General features: G+C 44.7%; 1 protein-coding gene and 1 long non-coding RNA gene across 12 annotated transcripts in view; one reads left to right on the top strand and one right to left on the bottom strand.

Annotated features, from left to right (window-relative positions):
- atp2b1a (ATPase plasma membrane Ca2+ transporting 1a) overlaps positions 1-25,458 on the top strand; it is a 112,033-nt gene that overhangs the window by 35,588 nt on the left and 50,987 nt on the right. For all 10 annotated transcript variants that reach the window (XM_086009470.1, XM_086009467.1, XM_086009466.1 and 7 more), the window contains exons 3-4: positions 20,116-20,313; positions 24,038-24,295. In XM_086009470.1, coding sequence (XP_085865596.1) covers positions 20,116-20,313; positions 24,038-24,295 — 456 coding nt within the window. The remainder of the gene's footprint in view (positions 1-20,115; positions 20,314-24,037; positions 24,296-25,458) is intronic.
- LOC147106401 (uncharacterized) overlaps positions 21,799-25,458 on the bottom strand; it is a 101,340-nt gene continuing 97,680 nt past the window's right edge. For both annotated transcript variants that reach the window (XR_015081447.1, XR_015081448.1), the window contains exon 2: positions 21,799-22,151. This is a non-coding gene — a long non-coding RNA (uncharacterized LOC147106401). The remainder of the gene's footprint in view (positions 22,152-25,458) is intronic.

The raw sequence follows: 25,458 nt of genomic DNA, 5'->3' as shown, positions 1-25,458 counted from the left end.
TAAACCAGCACGGTGGCATAGTGGTTAGCACTGTTGCCTCACAGCGCCAGGGACCCGGGTTCGAATCCGGCCTCGGGTGACTGTCTGTGTGGAGTTTGCACATTCTCCCCGTGTTTGCGTGGTTTTCCGCCGGGTGCTCCGGTTTCCTCCCACAGTCCAAAGATGTGTGGGTTAGGTTGATTGGCTATGATAAATTGACCCTTAGTGTTAGGGGGATTAAATACGTGGGGTTACGGGGATAGAGTGGGATATGTGTTGGTGTAGGGGTTACGGGGATCGGGTAGGATATGTGTCGGTGCAGGCTCGATGGGCCGAAATGGCCTCTATCTGCACTGTGGGGTTTCTGTGATTCATTCTGTGATTCTGTGAAGAATGAGACTGATTCAATTTTCAATACAATATTTTAGATTTGGACTTCAAATTTAGTTGCGTGTGGGTTCATCGAGGTGAATGAAGGTTAAAGATCTTGATTGACCCCAAATTGGCATGTATCACTAAACTGAAATGCATTGGAGTATTTGTGCTGTCCCTTTGCTCAGCATGTTCTGCTCCAGCCGATACATTGTGACTGAGGAAGAATTTCAACTCTAGTTTCTCAAAGACCGTTAAACTAGCTGAGATTGGGAAGAAGCAAAATGCTGTGGATGCTGGAAATCTGAAATAAAAACAGAACAAGTCGGGCAGCATCTGTGGAGAGAAAGTTAACGTTTCCGCTCGCTGACCTTTCATCAGAACTGTGTTTTCTCTCTCCACCGATTTCTGAGATTGGGACAACTTGGTTTCCCGTATAAGACTAAGCCAGAAGATTGACTCTTCAAATTTAGGGTCCCTTTGCAGAGAGAAATTTATTTAATTTGGTTACTGGACTAACTGGTTTAAACATGCCCCCTCCTATTTCTCCTCTGTATGCTGCCCCTTGGCATATCCGAAAACACAGCGTCAGTTTCCACACGTACACTGACCGCACCCAGCTCTACCTCACTACTTCTCTCAACCCCTCCACGGTCTCTAAATTGTCAGACTGCTTGTCCAACATCCAGCTCTGGATGAGCAGAAATTTTCTCCAATTAAATATTGGGAAGACTGAAGCCATTGTTTTCGGTCCCCGCCACAAACTCCGTTCCCTAGCCACTGACTCCATCCCTCTCCCTAACATCTGTCTGAGGCTGAACCACACTGTTCGCAACCTTGGTGTCATATTTGACCCTGAAATGAGCTTCCGACCACACATCTGCAGCATAACGAAGCACCTATTTCCATCTCCGTAACATCACCTGTCTCTGTCCTTGTCTCGGCTAATCTGCTGCTGAAACCCTCATCCATGCCTTTTGTTACCTCTAGACTTGACTGTTCCAGCACACTCCTCCTGGCCGGCCTCTCTCATTCTACCCTACATAAACTTGAGGTCATCCAAAACTCGGCTGCCCGTGTCCTAACTCGCACCAAGTCCCGTTTGCCCATCACCCCTGTGCTCGCTGACCTACATTGGCTCCCGGTTAAGCAACGTCTGGATTTCAAAATTCTCATCCTTGTTTTCAAATCCCTCCATGGCTGCGCCCCTCCCTATCTCTAATCTCCTGCAGCCCCACAACCCCCACCCACCCCCCAAGATATCTGCGCTCCTCTAATTCTGCCCTCTTGAGCATCCCTGATTATAATCGCTCAACCATCGGTGGCCGTGCCTTCTGATGCCTGGGCCCTAAGCTCTGGAATTCCCTGCCTAAACCTCGCTACCTCTTCCTCCAGAAGCTCCTTAAAACCTGCCCTAATTTCTCCTTCTGTGGCTGTGTAAAAATGTTTGTCTTGTAGTACTCTGTGAAGCACCTTGGGATGTTTTACTATGTTAAAGGCACTATATATAAATACAAGTTGTTTTAACGTAGGATCTGTTGCTATGATGTGTGTTGCAGTACAAATTACTATGTTTGTAAAGCAGAAGTCTGCAATGGTTATATTTTGTAAGACTGAATATAGATTACAGCAAATCCAGAGAGATAATCAAAAAGGTTGGGTGACTCTGAATAAGCCAACAGTTAAACAGGAATCTGTATTTATGGCAGCATTGACCTTTAATCTCTGAAGGATATTCCCCTGCCGATTTCCTGCAGGTGATTTCTCATCATTCTGATCTGGCATCTTTCATGCCTCCTGAACTCTAAATTGCGCTACTTGAATAGCAAAATAAGTGTAGAAATTTGCAGGCTGTCATGCCCCAGATAATTGCATGTCCCACTAATAGTCTTAACGGTCAGTCTATCCAGTTTCCATAATGGACTATTCCTCACACTCTGCAGTCACAAATATTTCATATTGTGCGAGAGGAAGGGGATGAGAAGTGTACACAAGAAATATTTCCTTTACTGCTCAGTGTAGTTCTGAGTAAATACCCAGTCTGTTAGTTTGGCCTTTTTAGGGAAAGCTGAGTGGAAATCCTTTTCCATCGGTTGTGTACGTGCTGGAGCAGAAGATGCTGAACCAGTAAGCTTTCAAGGCCCTGCTATTGGTTACTAAAGCAACATAAAAGAGTTTAAAAACAGAAAATGCTGGAAATACTCGGCAGGTCAGGCAGCATGTGTAGAGGGAGAAATAGTTAACTTTCCAGGTCGATGACCCTTTGTCAGACCTGAAACGTTGTTTCTCTCTCTACAGATGCTGCCTGGCTTGCTGAGTATTTCCAGCATTTTCTGTGTTTATTTCAGATTTCCAGTATCTGCAGTATTTTGCTTTTGTATAAAAATTAGTTGGCTACCATCAAAATGTGAGAAAAGCCTACTGGGTTGTTTGGTGCCATACAGGAATTGTTTCCCCTCCTCCCAGAGGGGGGTGTGTGTGTATAGCCATGAGTTACTATTGCACCAGGGGAAAAATTGTTGTGCTTTAATTACCCGTTTCATTTTGTGATCTCTAAATTTTCACAGCTGTCAATGGCTGGTTTCAATGGTTTAATTGGAAAGTAGCAGACTCCTACAAGTTCAGCTACAGGAAACTTTGTGCTATCCGGCACCGACGGGACCGAGCTGTTGCTGTCCCATCAAAAGTGCTGGACAAACCAGCGCTAATGTTGAAACATACGGAGATTTTGAGCTCCGTATCTGGCAACAAACCCTGTGCTTCTAAACAGTTGGCCGTACCTTGCAAGCGTCTCTAGCTTAGCAACAGCTTCAGCGAGACCTTGCAGAGCCTGACTGGTGGGGGAAAAAAAAGCAATGAAAAGAAAAAAAAAAAAAAAAACCCATAACTAAACGGCTCCTGATTTTTGCCGGTGGCTCGAGCATTCCGGACAGTTAACCTCCGGATAAACCAAAGCTTCCGTACTTGCTGGGATTGGCCCCAGTTTGTTAGCTGATCTTGGTTGAGGTGGTGGCTGAGTTTGCTACAGCTGGCCTCCTTTTTGCCTTGACTATCTCTGTCTCTTGACCTCTCCTCCTCTACTGCCTTCTATCCTATCACAGACCTTCCCTTTTGTTCTTTCATCTCCCCCCCCCCCCCCCCCCCCCCTTCCCAGCTCCCACACTTGCTCAAAAATCAGTTCCATTTCCTGTTTTTTTTTTTGTTTTTTTCCCCAGCAGCCCTTGCTTTTTCCCTGGATGTAGAGTGTGCAGGATTGTGATTGGCTACAAGACCTCACTATGGTCAAAAACACCACCAAGGTTCACCATAAAGGTTCAGATTTGAATAATGGCCTCTTATGGAACTGGAGGGTAGCCAGTTGTCTGGTAGCCCAACCAAGCAAAGATGGGAGGGGTGAGAATCGTACCCCTCCTTCAGGTTGGGAGTGGTGAATGTTAGAAAGAAAAGCTTTACAAAATCAGCTAGGCTTTTTATCTTCAAGTCAGCACATCTTTTCCAACATTACCAAATTGGATTGTGGTTTTGGAATGTGTTTTTTGCATTGGTCACTTTGACTTCCAGATTTAGGTTATCAGGATGCATGCATGGTGTCCTAATGTGAATTATGTGGATCTGTGTCAAATTTGTTGTCCTAAAATACTCCTGTGAAGCGCCTTGGGACATTTACTACATTAAAGGCGCTATATAAATACTCTGTCATCACCAATATCTGTGCGGTGTGTTTGTACAGATGACTTCTGTCCATGTGGACAGAAACTAGGGGTCACAGTCTCGGAATAAGGGGTCGGTCATTTAGGACTGAGATGAGAGATTTCTTCAATTAAATTGTCGTGAATCTTTGGAATTCTCTACCCCAGAGGGCTGTGGGTGCTCAGCCGATGAGTCTATTCAAGGCGGAGATTGAGATTTTTGGGCACTAAGGGAATTAAGTGACCTGGGGCATAGGGCGGGGAAGTGGAGTTGATTTAAAAGTTCAGCCGTGATCTTATTGAATGGCAGAACAGGCTCGAAGGGCTGAGTGGCCGACTCCTACTCATAGTTTGTTTTTATGGAGAAGTCCATCAGATTTGGTTTTTTTCTGAAATAAAAACAGAAAATGCTGGAGATACTCAGCAGGTCAGGCCGCATCTGTGGAGAGAGAAACCGAGTTAACGTTTCAGGTCAATGACCTTTCGTCAGAACTGGAAAAAGGCAGGAAATGGAACCGATTTTTGAGCAAGTGTAGGGGCTGGGAAAGGTGGGAGGGGAGGAAAGAACAAAAGGGCAGGTCTGGGATAGGATAGAGGGCAGGAGAGATTAAGAGATATTCAAGGCAAAAGGAGATGGTAATGGGACAGGTTAAGAAACAAAGGGTGGCTCTAGATGGAGTGTAAATTGCACTGGCAGAATGAAAGACAGCTGCCATGTGGGGGAGAAGTAGTGTGGAATTTTTTTTTTTATATGATGGGGGCCGAGGTTATGATGTGAAATTGTTTACAGCCTTCGGGACTCCACATAGAGTTAAAGTGCCTAATCGAAAGATGAGGTGCTGGTCCTCGAGCTTACGTTGAGCTTCATTGGAACAGTGTAAGAGGCCGAGGACAGAGGTCCGAGTGGGAGTGGAGCGGAGAATTAAAGTGACAGGCGACCGGAAGCTCGGGGTCACGCTTATGGACTGAACGGAGGTTTTTTTCTGCCCTTGTTGAATTGCCAAACGTTCTTTGTTACTGTACACTAAAGCATGTTTTCTGCTCTTTTTTCCTTTTGGGTGGCTGGTGCTGGCTTTTGGAAGTTAAGACAGTGTCCCTAGTGGTGTGCCAGTATTTTCAGGGGGTTTCCCCCACACACACAGTTGGCAATTCCCTGCTTTAAAGAATATACAGTACTAAAGCTAGAGAGTCTGTTTGCATTTTCTGACTCGGGTGTCGGGAGTCTTCCACAACTTTTAGCTTAAACGGAGTTCTAGTTTTTTGTCTCATTGGCATAAATCAGTCCTGGTGGCGATCCTTGTGCATGCGGGCACTAAATGATGTTTGCCCCCTCGTGCAAGCCTCAGCGGTGAATGTTGACTTCCACATTGGGCCATGGGGGCGGTCAGAATAAGTGAAAGAAAGGGAGACTTGCACATCTATCGCACCTTTCACAACCTCAGGATGTCCCAAAGCGCTTTGCAGCCAATGAAGTACTTTTCGAAGTGTAGTCACTGTTGTAATGTAGGAAACGTGGCTGCCAATTTGTGCACAGCAAGCTCCCACAAACAGCAATGTGATGATCACCAGATGATCTGTTAGTGATGTTGATTGAGGGGTAAATATTTATTTTTTCTCCTCCATTTACAGATGCTCCCTGACCACCATTTCTCCTCCATTTACAGACGCTCCCTGACTCTCCAGGGATTTCCCAGCACTTCCTGGTTGGAGTTTGTGTCTTAAATGCCGGGTAGTTGTGGCGAGGCGGATAATGTTGAGTTTTAATAACGGGGCCTGGACCCGCACTCTGGGTGTGTGCAGCCCGCTTCCCCCCGGGGTGGGTTTTTTTATATTTAAATTGAACATTTTACAGTAAATTACATTTACAGAGCTCAAGTCTCAGCTCGTTGTACAAAGTCACAAACCCTCATGCCTACAAGCAGGGGTCCCAGTCTCTGCAAGTTGGTGATGTGATCTCCAAGCTTCTTGGTCGTCTTCGCTTGTTCATATTGGCCAGGTCGCCAGTGATAACTCCCCTGCTCTTCGACATAGTGCCATGGGATCTTTTATGTCCGAGAGCAGACGGGGCCTCGGTTTAACGTCTCATCTGAAAGACGGCACTCCCCCCAGTACTGCAGAGTGTCGGCCTAGATTATTGTGCTCCAGTTTCTGGAGAGCAACTTCAACCAACAACCTTCTGACTCAGGCGAGAATGCTAACAACTGAGCCATAGCTGAGTGAGGGATATCTTTGACAATTCTGGTTGCATTTATATTCTAAAACAAAACACACCCACTGTTTCCTGCACAAGGAACATTATACATTTGGTCTTGTATTTGTGTATTATACTAAATGCTGCTTCTATCGTTGCACTGAACTTCAAGAAATTTCCGACGTCTTGTTGAAGTACCTATCTGTAATGGTACTTGTTTCTTATTCGTTCCTGGGATGTGGGCATTGCTGACAAAGCCAGCATTTATTGCCCATCCCTAATTGCCCTCTTAAGTTGGTGGTGAACTGCCACCTTGAACAGCTGCAGTCCTTGTGAAGGTACTCCCACAGTGCTGTTAGGAGGGAGCTCCAGGATTTTGACCCAACGACAATGAATGATCAGCAATATATTTCCAAGTCAGATGGTGTCACTTGGAGGTGGGGGTGTTCCCATGTGCCTGCTGCCCTTGTCCTTCTAGGTGGTAGAGGTCGCTGGTTTGGGAGGTGCTGTCGAAGAAGCCTTGGCGAGTTGCTGCAGTGCATCTTGTAGATGGTACACACTGCAGCCACGGTGCGCCGGTGGTGGAGAGAGTGAATGTTTAAGGTGGTGGATGAAGTGCTAATCAAGTGAGCTGCTTTGTCCTGGATGGTGTCGAGCTTCAAGTGTTGTTGGAGCTGCACTCATCCAGGCAAGTGGAGAGTATTCCATCACACTCCTGACTTGTGCCTTGTAGATGGTGGAAAGGCTTTGGGGAGTTGGGAGGTGAGACACTCGCTGCAGAATACCCAGCCTCTGACCCGCTCCTTTTGTGGCTGGTCCAGTTAAATTCCTGGTTAGTGGTGACTTCCCCTCAGGATGTTGATTCTGGGGGATTCAGCAATGGTAATGCTGTTGAATGTCAAGGGGTGGTGGTTAGACTCCTGTTGGAGAAGGTCATTGCCTGGCACTTGTGTGGCGCGAATGTTACTTGCCACTTATCCCAAACCTGAATGTTGTCCAGGTCTTGCTGCATGCAGGCATGGATTGCTTCATTATCTGAGGAGTTGCGAATGGAACTGAACACTAATCATCAGCAAACATCCCCACTTCTGACCTTATAAAGAGGAAGTTATTTATGAAGCAACTGAAGATGGTTGAGTCTAGGATACTGCCCTGAGGAACTCCTGCAGCGATGTCCTGGGGCTGAGATGATTGACCTCCGACAACCAGGACCATCTTCCTTTTGTGCTAGAGATGACTCAGCCAGTGGAGAGTTTTCCCCTGGATTTTACTAGGGCTCCTTGATGCCACACTCTGTCAAATGCTGCATTGATGTCGAGGGCAATCGCACTCTCCTCCCCTCTGGAATTCCGCTCTTGCCCACATAGTTTTGAAATAGCTGCAGAGCCTTGCCTCATCCTCAATTGGCTTTTAAAACCTCTTTCTTCCCTGCTAAAGTATTCTTGTGGAGTGATGGATCAGAAAGATTGGTACTTTTTAACCACCTTTAAATGTATGTGTTCCCCTTCATTCCCATTCTCTCCTGCAAGTGTCGACTCTTTCTGGGATATTATTCCAGATCTCCAGGACAACCATTTAAGGCCCCATTTCTTGAGTGTCAGCAGGCTGTTTCTCACCATCCCTTCCCCCTGTTTCTATTTCCAGCCATTTGTCAATAAGCTGAGCATGCATTGGTATCCTCCCTGTTCCTTACTGCTGATCATTGGATTTGAAAGCTCAGTACCATGTGAGATTAAGCACCAGTCTCGGCCAGTAATGATCTTGAGTTGCATTCAAGTGGCTGGATTGTCATTTAGGAGTGTGAAGGAAGCCAGTCTCTGCTCACCTGAGTGACAGCTGGTCAGGCTGAGCCATCACATTTCAGAGTGGAAGCTAGTTTTGCTCAAATAAATGGGAATACCTCAATGAGCGATATACCATTTGTTTAAAAATCATTCTGGGTGAGCAGTTTACAGTGAAAATACTCTTCTAGCTTTTTTGCTGATTTTTTTTTTTTTTAAAAGAACAGTGCACCAGATTTTTCACAAATTTGGTAAGATACTTGTTTCGTTGGGCACAGTGAACTGGAAATCACAGCTGTGACTTCATCAGCTGTGGCTCGGTGGGCAGCATGCTCGCCTCTGAGTCAGAAGGTTGTGGGTTCAAGCTCTGCTCCAGAGACTTGAGCACAAAAATCGAGGCTGACACTCCAGTGCAGTGCTGAGGGAGCGCTGCACTGTCTGAGGTGCCGTCTTTCACATGAGACGTTAAACCCAGGCCCCGTCTGCCCCCTCGAGCGAAGATCCCATGGCCACTTTCGAAGAGGAGCAGGGGAGTTATCCCTGGTGTCCTGGAGCCAATATTTATCCCTCAATCAACATCCCTAAAACAGATGATCTGGCCATTATCACATTGCTGTTTGTGCGCAAATTGACTGCGTTTCCCACATTACAACAGTGACTACACTTCAAAAAGTACTTCATTGGCTGTAAAGCGCTTCGGGGCATCCTGACATAAATGCAAGTGTTTCGTTTTTCTTTTTACTTAATTGTTGGTTAAATCGCTTAAAAAATGTTGCTGTGCCATGATTAATGTGGTGATAAATATGTTAAACATTTATATACAAGCTGTAAAACGGTGTTTTTTTGTGAATTCTCCCCCACACCCATGGAAGACATCAACTCTTTGGCAGGGCTATGGCTTCCTGAATGCTGGGGGCATCTGGCACTTTGCCCAAGTGGTCATTTTCATGACGAGCCTCTGGTGAGTGCTGACAGACGGTTCTCATGTGGGGACACCCCACCGCTGACCTAGATTCTATGATTGCTTAACGCACGCACACACACACACGCTCGCACTTGCATATTCTTACTTGGTAGTGGTGAAGCTGGAACTCGAGCCGATTTATTTTCCCACCCTCAGGCGCCGAGACCGTGGCTGTGATCAGCTAAGAGGACTTTTCTGTTCTGTACAGCTCAGTTACTCACCGGATAAACTTGCTCAGCCATTTGGAAATGTTAAGACATTCAAATAAAGCTTGTGCCTTAGGACATTTATCTTCTAACTTGTGATCGTGCCTCAACACTTCCCCCAACAAAAGAAAGTTGACGAGTATATATCCTTATCTTCAAATTCACCGGAAATGTCTGTCTGTTTGGAAACGTTTGTAACCAGCAATGTTCCCTCTAATTAATTTTTCTTTGTACTTAGCGGGCTACAAATACCTTTTGAGTGCGACCTTTTCGTCCGTGGGCAAATTTTACAACTTTTACACCAACAGCAACCACTTAAAAGCATATACAGGAAACTTTTGATTAACCAGCCCCTAAATAACCAGAACGCTCTACCCACTGGCAAAATTCAGGAGTCGGTTCCGTTAACTTTTTTTTATTACCTTTTTTAAACTCCATTTGTTGCTGTGCAGGGGTGTAGCTTCGGCTGTTGCTAAGCTACAGAGACGCTTGCAACTTGTGCCCATTGTTCTGAAGCTGTTGCAGGGTCTGTTGCTTTATACGGAGCTCTGAGCTCCGTATCTTTTACTATAGCGTTCGGTTACCCGGAATTGTTGATGAACCGGCACCAGGTCGGTCCCGTCCGTGCCGGATACCAGAGTTTCCTGTATACAGTAATGCCATATTGCCACCCCACCGTCTCCAATCATGAGACAATCAGACAAGGTTCTATACAAGTTTAACACAACTTCTGCTTTTGAATTCTAATCCTCCAGAAATAAACCCCCAGTGCTTTATTTGCACTTTTTTATTATGGCATTTTTAACCTGCGGTGCTACTTTTAATGATTTGTGAATCTATACCCCCCCTCCCCCCCCCCGATCCCTTTGCAGCTCTACCCCATTTAGACTTTTATTTTCCAAGGAGTGGGTCACCTCCTTATTCCTCCTACCACAATGCACCACCTCGCACTTATCTATATGGAAATTCATTTGTCATTTACATGCCCATTCTGCAACTTTGTTTACGGTCAAATTAACATCATTTTCCTGTTTTTTCCGGCTTTAAACAATTTTTCCAAATTTAAAAAAAAAAAAAAAAAAATCTCTTGTTTGACAAAGGCAACCTTTGTTGCCCCAGGTGGTTTGAGTTCTTCAGACAGATGTGCTAATTGGGTCGGCCTGTGGAAAGTGAGGTGCCTCAACATTTCTCAAAATATAAACCTGATGCCAGAAATCTAATTTTTCAAAAGTAAGCTCCAATTTTCCCCACGTTTTTATGAACTTTCATCAGCAATAAGACTAAAACCATAACTATTGGATTTATTTAAAAAGTAGCAAATAAAAGTGAGTTAAACTTGTGTTAATCACTCCTCTGCTAAAATGCTTCCTTGCTTCACCCAATGATTGAAAGCCTGATCTTGCAAACTCATCTGCAGTAGGATCATTTAATTTTAAAAAGCGGATACACGTACAGCTCAAAAGTCGCGCACACACACGTTTCTCATTTCCTCTCCTAAAACATGTCGCTGACAGCGACAAAGTCCCTTCTTGCTCACCTGTTGCAGGTAAAACTCGGTGACTCACTCACCTGTAGCAGATGAGGTACGCGTGGTTATCTATCGATTTCTCCCACTGATTTTTAAAGCTTCGTCCCGCCCCATAACAGTGGCCGGCTGCACTGAGCTGGCCCCGCTCCGATTGTGCCCCTTTGGGACCGTGGAGTTTGTATAACACAGGCCCCCTGAAACCGTGACGCCGGAGGAGGGAGACACTGCCCTCATCACCATGGCAACCGACTGAGCACGGCTCCTCTGCAGTTTCTGCCTGCAGCACGTGGAACTTCTCGGAGCGGCACAACCAACCCCTCACCTCCCTTTTGTGCCTGCTGCCCCAACACACTCGTTACTTTCCAAGTGGGGTCAGCTCTGAGGTCGCTAGACTCTCGAACGACTGTCTGCATTCTGGGCCATTGTGTATTGGGCCCCTCCCCAGCTCCAGCAGTCCAGTTCTCTGCGCGGCATTTAATTTGAAGTGCGCGTGAGCTCTAGGACGTGTGTGTGGCCGCGCACCTTCGGAGCAGTGGTAACCGGACAGTCATTTTAACACTTTAGAACAGTTTGTAAATACTGTGAGCCCAGATTTTTGCTGGCATTTCTGTATACAACCTGCCATATTTTGATAGATACCATTTGAATTTTACTAACTTCTATCCGGAGTGTCGAGTATTAATAGCTCATGATAGTGAGCTGCTTGGTTATACAAGTGCTGGAAAACTTGAGTCTTGATTGGGGGGGAAAAAATTGGATCTTGTCAAGCATGTGGATTGCTACAAGAATTTAAATACACTTCCCTTAAATTATTTGGGCCTTCTCTGTAAGGATGCTATTTTTCAAAACAGGCAATTGGATGCAGTGTAATATTAGACAGGTACACATTGAGCAGTCTGCTTTGAAACCACTTGCAGAGCTGCCCTGTTGTGTGGTGCATTATACTGCTGTACCTGCAGCAGAAAGTCTTCAAATACTAGTGTAGATCTCCTGTGACATTGCAACAAAGGTTCACTCGATTGGTTCCTGGGGTGAGATTGAGTGAGTAGATTGGACCGATACTCTCGAGTTTAGAAGATATGAGCAGTGATCCCATTGAAACATAAGATTCTGAAGGGGATTGACAAGTTAGATGCGGAGAGATTGTTTCCCTTGGCTGGAGAGTCTAGAACTCGGGGGCATCATCTCAGGACAAGGGGTTGACCATTTACGGCACAGGAGGCCATTCGGCCCATCGAGTCTGTGCCGGCCCTCTGTAGAGCAATCCAGTCAGTCCCATTCCCCGCTCTATCCCCGCAGCCCTGCAAGTTTATTTCCCTCAAGTGCCTATCCAATCTCCCCTTGAAAACATTGAGTGTCTCCGCTTCCACCACTTCCGTCGGCAGTGAGTTCCAGATCCTCACCACTCGCTGCGTTTATAAAAAAAAAAAAAAAAAAAACTTTTTCCCTCACGTCCCCCCCCCCCCCCCCCCCCTTGTATCTCTTGCCCAAAACCTTAAATCTGTGTCCCCTACTCGTTGTACCATCAACTAGTGGGAACAGCCTTTCCCCGTCTAGCCTATCCAAACCTGTTATAATCTCGTACACCTCTATCAAATCGCCCCTCCTTTGCGCTAATGAAAACAAATCCAGCTTCTCCAATCTGTCCTTGTAGCTAAGATCCCCCATCCCTGGAACCATTCTGGTAAATCTCCTCTGCACCCTCTCAAGGGCCTTCACATCCTTCCTAAAGTGTGGTGACCAGAACTGGACAATACTCTAGTTGTGGCCTAACCAGCGCTTTATAAAGGTTCAGCATAACTTCTCTACTTTAGTACTCAATACCTCTATTTATGAAGCCCAAGATCCCATGTGCTTTGCTAACCACTCTCTCAATATGTCCTGCCACCTTCAGGGACCTATGCACATTAACTCCCAGGTCCCTCTGTCCCTGCACACTCTTTAAAACTGTGCCATTAAGTGTATATTGCCTCTCCCTATCCCTTCTGCCAAAATGCCTCACCACACACTTCTCTATTAAATTCCACCTGCCACTTGTCTGCCCATTCTGATAGCCTTTGTGTCCTGTTGCAGTCGATTGGTATCATCCTCACTGTTTGCCACACCCCCAAGTTTGGTGTCCTTGGCAAATTTAGAAATTCTACTCTGGATTCCAATATCCAGGTCATTTTTTTATATATATATCAAAATAAGCAGTGGCCCCAGCCTGACCCTTGAGGAACACCACTGTCTACCATCCTCCAGTCTGGAAAAACAGCCATTTACCACAACTTGCTGTTTTCTGTCCTTAAGCTAATTCCTTATCCAAGCTGCCACTGACCCACCTATTCCATGAGCCTCAATTTTGTTACACAGCCTTCTATGTGGCACTTTGTCAAACGCCTTCCTAAAATCCATGTAGACAACATCCCTTCATCAATCCTCCCTGTTACTTCATCAAAAAAGTCAAATTTAAACCTGAGATGAGGAATTCCTTCAGAGCTGTGACTCGTTGGAATGCCCTACCCCAGAGGGCTGTGAATGCTGAATCAAGTATAATCGAGGCCGAGATCTAGTTTTTTGGACTCTACGGGAATCAAAGGATATGGGGATCGGGCGGGAAAGTGAAGATCAGCCATGATCTTTGGCGGAGCAGGCGCGAGGGGCTGTTTGGCCTACTCCTAATTCTTATGGATTTGTGGAAAAATTGAGTACGTAGTGACACTCATCAGTGCATAAAGAAATGTGTACCCCTTATGCAGTTAAATACATATTTGCTTAACAGGCTCCTGTTATGTCTGATCACACATAGTTGCCTAAAAATCTATGCATCCTTCTGGTGCAGGTTAGGTAACTAGGAATAGAGATGAGTATTATCAACATCAAGTTAGATACATTTATAATGAATATAAACTGTTTTATATGGTTATGTAATATAATCTAATTGGCTAATAAAGCAGTCTTGCAGAATTTTAACAGTTTTGAAGCTTTAGTGCCACTGATGGTGACTTCTGCAGTGTTGCAATACACCTTATCATGCTTATATGCAAAGCATGCAGCATCTGTTGTCATGGCAACACTGATCCTTTTTTAAAAAGCTTACATCCAAGTTGGTTCAAAAACGACAGTTTATTTCTCTGCTAGGTGACTCCAATGACCCTCTGGCCCAGTCTTGTGTGGAAAGCAAGGCTTCCCTTTCTCGAAGGTAGCCCAAAGGAAGGAAATCACTCGTGGACTTCCTGGATCAGCCAAGGAGCAGCACTGAGTTAATTACTCAATTAGTACATATAACATCTTAAAACTTGCATTCACCATTAAGTATTTAACCTATAGTAAGCCAATTTTGAAGTTCAGTCTAATATGGTATTGAACATGCCCATGTCAGATCTTTTTTGTTTAAATACTGTAGTTCCTGCCAGTTATATTTCACTTGTCCCTTCTGCAACCACATGCTGCTTGAGTGTAAATTATGTACATCGGGGGATAGAGACTTGAGCACAAACTAGGCTGACACTCCAGTGCAGTGCTGAGGGAGTGCTGCACTGTCTGAGGTGCCATCTTTCGGATGAGATGTGAAACTGAGGCCCTGTCTGCCCTCAGGTGGATGTAAAAATCCCACGGCACTATTCCAAAGAGCAGGGGCGTTATCGCTGGTGTCCTGGGCCAATATTTAGCCCTCAACCAACATCACTAAAACACATGATCTGGTCATTATCACATTGCTGTTTGTGGGAGCTTGCTGTGTGCAAATTGGCTGCTGCGTTTCCTACATTACAACAGTGACCACACTTCAAAAGTATTTCATTGGCTGTAAAGCACTCCTGAGGTTGTGAAAGGTGCTATAGAAATGCAAGGTTTTTTTTTTACTTTCTAACTGGGAATAAATGAGCTCTTCCACTTGCAGTGACTTTTATTCAGGCAGTTTGTGTAAACCCTCCCCTCATTTTTATTTAAATCTTGTGATGCTACATTCCGGATACTATCCAGTAGAACGGTATCCATTAGATTTAATGATTTGTGTGTACTAAGATTTTGAAAACTTGCTTTTATATTAAAACTCATTTAAATACTGGGAATACATGATCAATGTGCCATCAAGACACTAATTCCAGAGTATGACTTCGCCATTCCCCATTTGTTCACTTTGCACATTAAAGTAGGATATGCTGCTCTCGCAGAAAATCAGAACTTTGAACCTCTTTGGCAAGAATAAGGGACGGGGTGAATTCTTCACTCCTCTTGGGGAAATGCTGCTAATGTTTTATTGGCTAAATCCTGTTTCTTTTGGTTGAAAGGTACCATTTTGGTTGTGGAGAGTGTTGGCATTCTGCTTAAAACCATAATTTTCAGTCCAGACAGTTGTTTTCTAGGAGCAGAACTTGGGTTAAAAGTTAAACTAATTGCGTTGTGCCAGAGCCCACTTGTACAGTAGAACATTCTTGGAATAAGGTGCGGAGGGCACCAGTGTTGTCACTCGGATTTCAATAAAGCATAATGGGTGCATGACATTTTGTACTATGTTCACTGGAACCAGTACAAGAGCTGATTCTGTCCCTTCCCAGCTTGAATTGTGTCTGGAGACTGCTTTGCAATTGAGGTGAAATGCCAATGGCTACTGGTCTGTCAGTGATGGGAGCAATTTGGCTTAAATTGAATACAGGAAACTTTTTTTTATCCGGCACGGACAGGACCGATGTGGTGCCGGTTCATCAAAAATTCCGGATAACCAAACGCTATAGTAAAAGATGCGGAGAGCTCCATATAAAGCAACAAACCCTGTTGCTTAGCAACAGCTTCAGAACAATGGGCACAAGTTGCAAGCGTCTCTGTAACTTAGCAACAGCTGCAGCCACACCCTTGCACCGCAACAAATGGAGTAAAAAAAGGTAATGTTACCTGAACCTACTCCTGAATTTTGCCGGTTAACTGAGATTTCCGGTTATTTAGGTGCCGGTAAATCGAGCGTTTCCTGTATTGGCTTAAATTTATTTTTTATATGAAGGATATTGCTACAAAACGTGAAATAATCTTTGATAACTGGTTCTTCTCAAAGCAACTGGAATAGTTAACATGCTCCAAATCAAACTGTAGGTTTTGAATCTGAAGAGTTTTGATGTACTATATTTGTACGGGGAGGTCAAATTAAATGTGTGGTCTTCTATCTATCGATATTAAATCTTGTGCTTTCAATACTAGTATTATTGCTAACCATGTGACACCACCATTGCCATCAATCGGCTCCATTGGATGGTCTTCATACTTTAAAATTTCTATTGAGTTAAAATGTAATTTCTCCTGTACCCCCTAACCCCACTTTGTGCGGCCTGGAGCAAAGCGCTGTGGAATGAAGGTTGTGGGGACCTTATCTGCAGTGTGGACAGCAGCTCTGTAACATAGGGGGGTCACTGGCTGTTTCAAAATCGTTTAACCACCACACAAAAACCCTCGCCAGCATCCACTTCATTCTGTGTTGCCTGGAGCTGCTATTGGAATAGTTATAATGAGCTCTCGTCTGGGCACCTTGGTTTCAGAAGCATGTCCATAACCCTGAAATGGCAGCAGTTTGAGATGTATGAAATAGTGACACTTGAAAGTACAACAGAAAATGATTTTATAATAAAGCATTGATTTCAGTTTTATATAACACAATTGTTCAATTTGTATATTTGATTAGAGGTGAAAATCACCTGATTTTTGTGAATTCAGGCTCCTTTTAATGTGAATTTCTATGTTCTACTGGGTGGTGTTTCCCACCATTACTGGGTGGTGTTTCCCACCATTACAAGGGCTGTCCAGTGGTGGTCATGTGAACCCCATGAGCACATTGTGTGTACACCGAGGCTATTGCTGAGACTGCAACACAAGTCCTTTTTTTATAATGAAATGGCTGGTTCCGATCCCGATTGTGAATTGAGAGGCCGATTGGTCTGTGTTACTGATGTTCTTCGATATCTGGAACAAGTTATTTCTTAACTGGTTTGGGGTCAGTGCTGTTAGTTACCTCTTGACCATCCTATTCTCATACAGTCCTTTCCTTTGGATGTTGTCGCAATCATTTCTACCATTTCTGCCTGATCGTATGGAAAATGGGTCAGCAACCAAGCCCAGATCACTCAATAATGCAGTTACTGATGACGGCAACAGGGCTTGTGGTAGTTTTAGTTGCCTTCAGAAAAGTAATATTTGCTGTTTTAGAATGTGGGTGGTCTGATGCCAGAGAAAGTTGGCTAGAATCTCCCGAGACCCAGGTAACTGGGAGTCTGCTGTACAGGGAAAATGGGGTGGAGATGGAGGAAAAAAAATGGGTCTGCCAGGATCTGAAACATAGAAACATAGAAGATAGGAGCAGGAGTAGGCCATTTGGCCCCTCGAGCCTGCTCCGCCATTCAATGAGATCATCCAAATTTAGTACCCTGTCCCTCCCTACTCCCCATATCCTTTGATCCCTTTAACCTTAAGAAATATATCCAACTCTTTCTTGAATATATTTAATGAACTGGCCTCCACCGCCCTCTGTGGCAGAGAATTCCACAGGTTCACCACTGGGTGAAGAAATTCCTCCTCATTTCAGTCCTAAATGACTTACCCCTTTATCCTTCGACTATGACCCCTGGTTCTGGACTCCCCGGCCATCAGAAACAACCTTCCTGCATCTAGTCTGTCCAGGCCTGACACAATTTTATAGGTTTCGATGAGATCCCCTCTCAATCTTCTAAACTCCAGTGAGTATAAGCCCAATCGACCCAATCTCTCCTCGTACATCATTCCTGCCATCCCAGGTATCAGCCTGGTGAATCTTCGCTGCACTCCTTCCATGGCAAGAACATCCATCCTCAAGTAAGGCGACCAAAACTGCACACACTATTCAAGGTGCGGTCTCGCCAAGGCCCTGTACAACTGTAGCAAGACATCCTTGTTCTGTACTTGAACCCTCTTGCTACGAAGGCCAACATACCATTTGCCGCCTTAACCGCCTGCTGCACCTGCATGCTTACCTTCAGCGACTGGTGCACAAGAACACTCAGGTTTCTTGCACTTCCCCTTCTCCCAATCTATTGCCATTCAAATAATCTGCCTTCCTATTTTTGCCACCAAAGTGGATAACCTCCCATTTATCCACATTATAGTGCATTTGCCATGTTTCTGCCCAATCACCCAACCTGTCCAAATCGCACTGGAGTTTCACGACATCCTCCTCACAGCATACCCTCCCACCCAGCTTTGTGTCGTCTGCAAATTTGGAGATATTACATCCAATTCCCTTGTCCAGATCATTAATATATATTGTGAACAGCTGGGGTCCTAGGACCGATCCTTGCGGTACCCCACTAGTTACTGCCTGCCACTCGGAAAACGACCCGTTTATTCCAACTCTGCTTTCTGTCCGCCAACTAGTTCTCTATCCAAGTCAATACCTTGCCCCCAATCCCATGTGCCTTAATTTTGCACGCTAATCTCTTATGTGGGACCTTATCCAAAGCCTTCTGAAAGTCCAAATACACCACATCCACTGGTTCTCCCTTATCTATTTTACCAGTTACATCCTCAAAATTCCAGTAGATTAGTCAAGCATGATTTACCTTTTGTAAATCCATGTTGACTTTGTCCGATCCTGTCACTGCTTTCCAAGTGCTCTGCTATTACATCTTTTATAATGGACTCTAGCATTTTCCCCACTACCAATGTCAGGCTTACCGGTCTATAATTCCCCGCTTTTTCTCTACCACCCTTTTTGAATATTGGGGTAACATTAGCTACCCTCCAATCCATGGGTACTGTTCCAGAGTCTATCGAGTTCTGGAAGATGACCAGCAATGCATCTACTATTTCTAGGGCCACTTCCTTAAGTACCCTGGGATGTAGATTATCAGGCCCTGGGGATTTATCGGCCTTCAGTCCCATCAATTTTCCTAACACTGTTTCCCTACAAATACTGATTTCTTTCAGTTCCACCCTTTCATCAGACCCTATGTTCCCTGACATCTCTGGGAGGTTATTTGTGTCCTCCTTTATGAAGACAGAACCAAAATATGTATTTAGTTGGTCTGCCATTTCCTTGTTTCCCATTATAAATTCCCCTGATTCTGACTGCAAGGGACCTACGCTTGACTTCACCAATCTTTTTCTCTTCACAATATCTATAAAAGCTTTTACAGTCAGTTTTTATGTTCCCTGCAAGCTTACTCTCATTCTATATTCCCTTTCTTAATTAATCCCTTTGTCCTCCTTTGTTGAATCCTAAACTGTTCCCAGTCCTCAGGATTATTGCTTTTTCTGGCCAATTTATGTCCTCTCCTTGGATCTTATGCTATCCCTAATTTCTCTTTTTAGCCACGGTTGAGTCACCTTTTTTGTTTTTTTATGCGGTGGTTACTGTTTTGGGTTTATATATGTTTGAATGCAGATGCTTTCTATTATTTATAATGACATATGTTTTATAGGACTTAGTGCCCTGTCTGATTTTCTTCATTCACAAGTGTGCTTGAACCTGAGGTTTGTCTCTTGCTGTTTCTTAACACTTTTTTTTTATATATAGAGCTTTTATGCCAAAATTTAGAAGTCCTTCTTTGAAGATAGAAAATCTGTTGGGTTGGGAGCTTTTGTTTGGCTTTGTGTTTCCCTTCAGTTCATATCACTGCCTTTGACTGTTACTTTAAACATTCTTGTGTAGAACAAAAAGTAAATTCTGAAATAAAAACAAACGGCTGGAAATACTCACTCCAGTCAGGCAGCATCTGCGGAGAGTGTGAGTGAACGTTTCGGGTCGGTGACCTTTTGTCAGAAGTCAATTCTGAAAACCTATTCCAAAAATGAAGTAACTCTATACAGAACCTTGTGTGTTGCCATGTAGCTTAATGGTCTTTTTAATGTATGGGTTGCATTGTAAGGTCAGAATTTGAAACACAAATTCTTACAGGGTTTGACTGGGTAGATGCAGGGAGGATGTTTCCCCTGGCTGGGGAGTCTAGAACCAGGGGTCACAGTCTCAGAATAAGGGATCGGCCATTTAGGACTGAGGAGAAATTTCTTCACTCGGAGGTTGGTGAATCTTTGGAATTCTCTACCCCAGAGGGCTGTGGAGGCTCAGTCATTGAGTATATTCAAGACAGAGATCGATAGATTTTTGAATATTAAGGGAATCGAGGGATATGGGGATAGTGCAGGAAAGTGGAGATGAGGTAGAAGATCAGCCATGATCTTACTGAATGGCGGAGCAGGCTCGAGGGGCCAAATGACCACCTCCTGCTCCTATTTCTTTTTTTTGTACTTGTGGTCAAATTATCAAACACAGCTTTTGAATTTTTATTGACTATTTTGGTGATTATTAATGGGAAAGAGGAGGCTTGTGGCTTTAAATTTAGTGTGCTTGCTGCAGTAAGATGTCTGAAACCGCATCATAATTAAAAACGTACTTTCTCTCTACAGGTTTATCTGGAAACCCTGCGGATCTCGAAAGAAGGCATCAGGTTTATGGGGAAAATTCTATACCTCCCAAAAAAGCAAAGACTTTTCTTCAGTTAGTATGGGAAGCACTACAAGATGTCACCTTAATTATTTTAGAAATTGCAGCCATAATATCGCTAGGCCTTTCTTTCTACAGACCTCCAGGAGGAGAAAATGAAGGCAAGTATTTCTACTTGCATAGTCTGAAATGTTAGTAATACCAAGTTAATTGATGCTGCTCCAGAGGTGAAATGCCTGCACACATCTCTCTCCTAGATTCTGCAGGTTCTAGAAAGAAATATGGTGCAGACACAATTTCTGGATAAGCTGAACTGTAACGTACTTTGTGTTCCATGTGCTAAAACCAGAAATTGAAAAATGCAGATCCGAAGTAATTGACAGCCATCAGTAAACCACTCCCAGCACTTCTGCTGAGTACCGTTCTAGGTGATGCTTTCAATCACCAACACTTAGTGTAAGGTTTATAACTGCTACTCGTGCAGAATGGGTAGAGAACTGGATTTGAGGAACAAACCATCACCGTTGCTAAGCACCGTTGCGAGGGTTACATGTCAGCTCCTTCGCTGGTTTGTAACAAAGATCCCAAATTGCTAACTGGTTCTGTTGCAGATAATTTTAAAGTTAAGTTAATATTGTATTAACATCCAGTATCTCAAAGGGTGCGTTAAAGGGAATGGTTGTCTTGTAATAAACATATACTAATTATCTGTAGTGGCAAATATGTTAATGCAATGGAGTCTTGGAGTCCAAGGAGACAGGTAAAAGTCTTGGATATGTCCAGATTTCCTCATGTTCTGAGGCTGCATGCACTTGCTACCAGTACCATACATATTTGTCCCAAACATGGCCCAATATCAGTGCTGGTCCTGTATTCATTAACATTCTGCTGGTCTTCACTGTAATCAGTGTGTAGTCAGTCATTGAACTTAGGGCTTTATCCAATGCAAGAACATCACGGAATAGATATTAAGCTACTGGACCAGCCAGCTTCAAACAGAAATTGAGAATCATCTGAGTGCTGATTGTTCAGACTCCTGACCTCATACAAACTGTTCTGCACTTGGAGAGCAGGACCAGGCCAGAATTACCTGAGTTATTCAGTATAACAAAACAAAAGTTGATGCCAGGAGTGGATACTGTACTGAGATTCAACCTTTGTTTAATGTCGAGATTCCACTGAATATTGTCCTATTGTGATTTTCACCAGAGTTAGCAAAGCACTTATTTTTAAAACTTGTCTGCAGCTGGTATGTAGAGCGGTATTGTATATATGCGAGTGGATCTGACTGACCTACAACCACAAACTACGTAATGAGTCAGAGTTTGGTTAGCGCTGAGGTTTTGTGCTCGAATTCTTTCCTCTTGAATTTAATCGCTCCACCATTGGCGGTGGTGCCTTCAGCTGCCGAGGCCCTAAGCTCTGGAATATTCTCAACCTTTTTGCCTCTATCCCTCCCCTCAAAACCTACCTCTGACCAAGCTTTTGGTCATCTGCCCTAAAAAGTGGCGTGGTTCCTGTGAAGCACCTTGGGATGTTTTACTACGTTAAAGGTGCTATATAATTGCAAGTTGTTGGTCTGCAAGAGTGCTTTTAAGTGGCTTGGGGGGTTGTTAGTAAGGAGCCATTAATTTGTCACTAACAGCTGGAGCCTCTTGACTTGATTTTTTTAATTTAAATTTTGAACATTTTACAGTAAATTACATTTACAGAGCTCAAGTCTCGGCTCTCTGTACAAAGTCACAAGCCCTCATGCCTACAAGGCAGGGGTCCCAGTCTCTGCAAGTTAATGATGTGATCTCCAAGCTTCTTTATCGTCTTCACTTGTTCATCTGGATAGTGGGTCTCCAGGAATTCACACAGCTGAGAGTCTGCGCTCCCAGTGGAGGGTTTGTGCAGATCCGGCAGACTCTGGTTGACACTCTTCTCCATCTGCAGGGCTCTCCGCATCGCTGAGCGGAGCCTCTCGCTCTCCCGACTGAACAAGTGGACTGTAAAGCTTAAAAAACACTCATTTTTAAAACTTATCAAATTAAATTAAAATCACATTGGCCGGGGTGATGATGCACTCCAGTCCCCGTGGCGCCCACTGGTCTCGGAAGGCCTGGAGCGTGCCGGTGGACACCGCGTGCTCCATCTCCAGGGCCACCCGGGCGCGAACATAGCCACGGAAGAGAGGCAGGCAATCGGGCCGAACGACCCCCTCAACTGCCTGGACCTATTAATGGCCTCTTTGGCCAGGCCCAGGAGCAGTATCACGAGGAGGCCCTCCGACCCGCCCCCTCCCTTCCGCACCGGGTGGCCGTAGATCAGGAGCGTGGGACTGAAGTACAGCCAAAAATCGATGAGCAGCCCCTTCAAATGATGATCAGGGGCTGCAACCTCCCACATTCAGTATAGATAAGGAACATTGACTCCTCTAGGCCGCAAAAATGGCAAGCAGCCTGGGAGTCCGTGAACTTACTTAAAATCTTATTGCACAGGACTGCTCCGTGCAGCACCCTCCAGGCCAAGTCCCCAATAGATAGAGAGGACTCCCGCATAGAGAGCCCCCCCCCCCCCCCCCCATTGGGGTCCTCCGCCTCCTCTGGACGGCAAGATGGCACGCCAGTCCGGTCGGCAGGTGAAGATGACAAAGCTGTGCAGGAGCAGCCCGTACAGGAAACCCCTCTGCGCAGAACTAAAAGGCACGGAGGGCATTTCCCCGAGACGGCTCAAGTTGTGAGGCGCCGGTTCCCAAGAGGGGTTTCGGGGCTGCCCACCGATGAGGAATTCCATCCGAGCGGGGGGGGTCAGGGTGCACAAGCATGCACGACCTATGAAATCGACAATGGTGTTGCTCATGGAAACCAGCTGAGAATTGGACCAATTTACTGGAAACATGCCTGCCTGGACCAGGAGTGGAATGAGGGGTCTTGAGGCAGGCTCCTGGGCTAGAAGCTGAATAATTGGGGTGTGCTTGGGGTGGGCTTCCGGAAACAAATCGACACTTATTAACATGGACTTGACCATCTTGCTGTAAGATTAGCACATTAGTCGCTCTGAGGTCAGGCCAGTGTAGATCTGAAAGATCACTCGCGCACAGGTCTGAAAAATATCAGCAACGCCAAGTTCAATCCAGCAGACAGCACAAAGGAATCAACTCCAGCTCCCGAGGGAGGGTGGCTCTATGGGAGCAAATTTTCAACAAATTCCCAAGCAGTATGCCCAATTTTATGGGTAGTTTTACATTTGTTTGTGAATTGAAGTTTTTATGTTAGAGACCATACTTTCAGCCTATCCTTGACATGGCTGAAATAGTTCAATCTATTTCATTGGTTTCTCTTTCTGTTTGTTTATTGCTGTCTGTTGGCTGATTCTTTACTGATTTTCCTGCTAGCTTGGTATTTTTCCTACTTAGTAATTGGAGACATTGTTTAGTTAAAAATGATTTGCAATTTTATAATGTACAGTTTGATTTGAATTAAGTGAAGTTATCAAATGTGTCCCAACACTTGCCCGTGAGCTGGGCTGCCCGTGAGCTGGGCTGCCCGTGAGCTAGGCTGCCTATGACCAGAAAAGACTCTGAAGATTCAAGTGGTTGCTCATTAATTGGGCCACTCGCAGGCAGCATTGACCTTGCCTACATTATTGATTAGTGTTGGTCACTAAGGAAACTGTTTGGTGTTTTTTCTACTCAACATGACTTGCACATACCATCAGTGTTACTGTCAAAGTGCCAGTCTCCTGTTTGTGGTGCTAATGCAGTCGGACCAGTTGGATCTGAGTTTTTTTTTTCATACTTGTGAAACCATACCATATTGACATCCTCTACATGTGAGCTAATATGCACGCAGTGTCTATGCAGGTCCTTATGCCCTTTATAATCTGTTCTTGTTTCTACAGCGTGCGGTGCAGGTACAGGTAGCTTTGAAGATGAAGGTGAATCGCAAGCTGGTTGGATCGAAGGCGTTGCTATTCTTGTTTCGGTTAGCTGTGTGGTGCTAGTTACAGCTTTCAATGACTGGAGTAAAGAGAGACAATTTCGAGGTCTACAAAACCGAATTGAACAAGAGCAGAAATTCACAGTGATCCGAGGTGGCCAGGTTATCCAGATTCCTGTGACGGAATTGGCGGTTGGCGACATTGCACAAGTTAAATATGGTATTTTAAGATTTGTATTTTTAGAACTTTTCTGTAAACTGTTATATAAGCTTGAATTTAAATTGAAGACTTCATGAGGTGTGTGTGTATATACGTGAATTATTTTACCTGAAGTTTTGATTATTTTAAAGTTCTTCACCCTCCAATTATAAAATAGGGTAATTGCGGTCATCCTATGGGTTGGGGTGGGGGGGGGGGCGCGGGCAGGGAAGGTGAGGGGAAAAGAGAATAGAAGTTAGATTGGGGGGCAGTATATACAAGATCCTCCTATCGGCTGCAAATGAATGCAGCAGCTCTAGATCGGAGGTCAGATACAGGAATAATTGTTGGTATAAACGTGCATCACTGGTTAAGACACATTTTGTCTTGCATGGCCAGACAGGATGTGTGATCTCTGGGCCTCACGTAACCTCCAGCATCAGACACGTAGGCTTGTACTCTGTCTTCTAGCCGAGCGCGAGTGATGCGATCAGAGCACCCAAGTTGGTGCTCGTGCAACTTAATTTCCTCCCCCCTCAATACAGTCTCTGGCATAGTCTCGAGCAGTTGTCTCTTTGGAATTGGGGTAGAACCAAGTGCCCCTGCTGTTCAATGCGGCCCATGCCACAGGAGGATTTGGTGAGTGTGCTTGCCACACATTTGCATATAATGCCAGATTTCCTAGGTAGCGGTGTCCAGAAACATCCTGGGTGAATTAGGACACTTTCATTCAACAGATTTTGCAATTATTGCCACCCTTGTGCACTGCAATAAAACTGGCGAAGTTAGGATTCCAGGGAGCTGTAGTAGTGCCCAGTGTGAACAGGCTGCATTGTTAGCCAGGTTTCAGAGGGGTTTCTATTAACATGGCTATCCCTGCCTCATTGGAGCTACAGTAAAAATTCCAAGAGCTTTGAAAAGTTGAGTTTTTGTCCCCAAAAGTCTGAGGTGTCTGTCAACTTCTGACTCCGAATACCTTAATTCTGGTTGAATGGTCACAAAGGTCATTCTTTAGCAGAACACTGGAGATCTGCTAGCCACAGTTGACCTGAAGGTTGTGTGTTTTCACGTCTGAATCAGGTACTCGCAGGATGTACCATAGACAGTTCAAGATAGTGGACACTGGCACCAACAAATGTAGGTCCTCCAAACCCCACTGTTACTGTTACACATTGGTTTAAATG

This window comes from Somniosus microcephalus, chromosome 16, assembly GCF_052327205.1.
Source record: "Somniosus microcephalus isolate GS21.2 chromosome 16, FLI_Smic_1.0, whole genome shotgun sequence".
Classification (NCBI taxonomy): Eukaryota; Metazoa; Chordata; class Chondrichthyes; order Squaliformes; family Somniosidae; genus Somniosus; species Somniosus microcephalus.
This window is presented reverse-complemented; position numbering and strand designations above follow the sequence as displayed.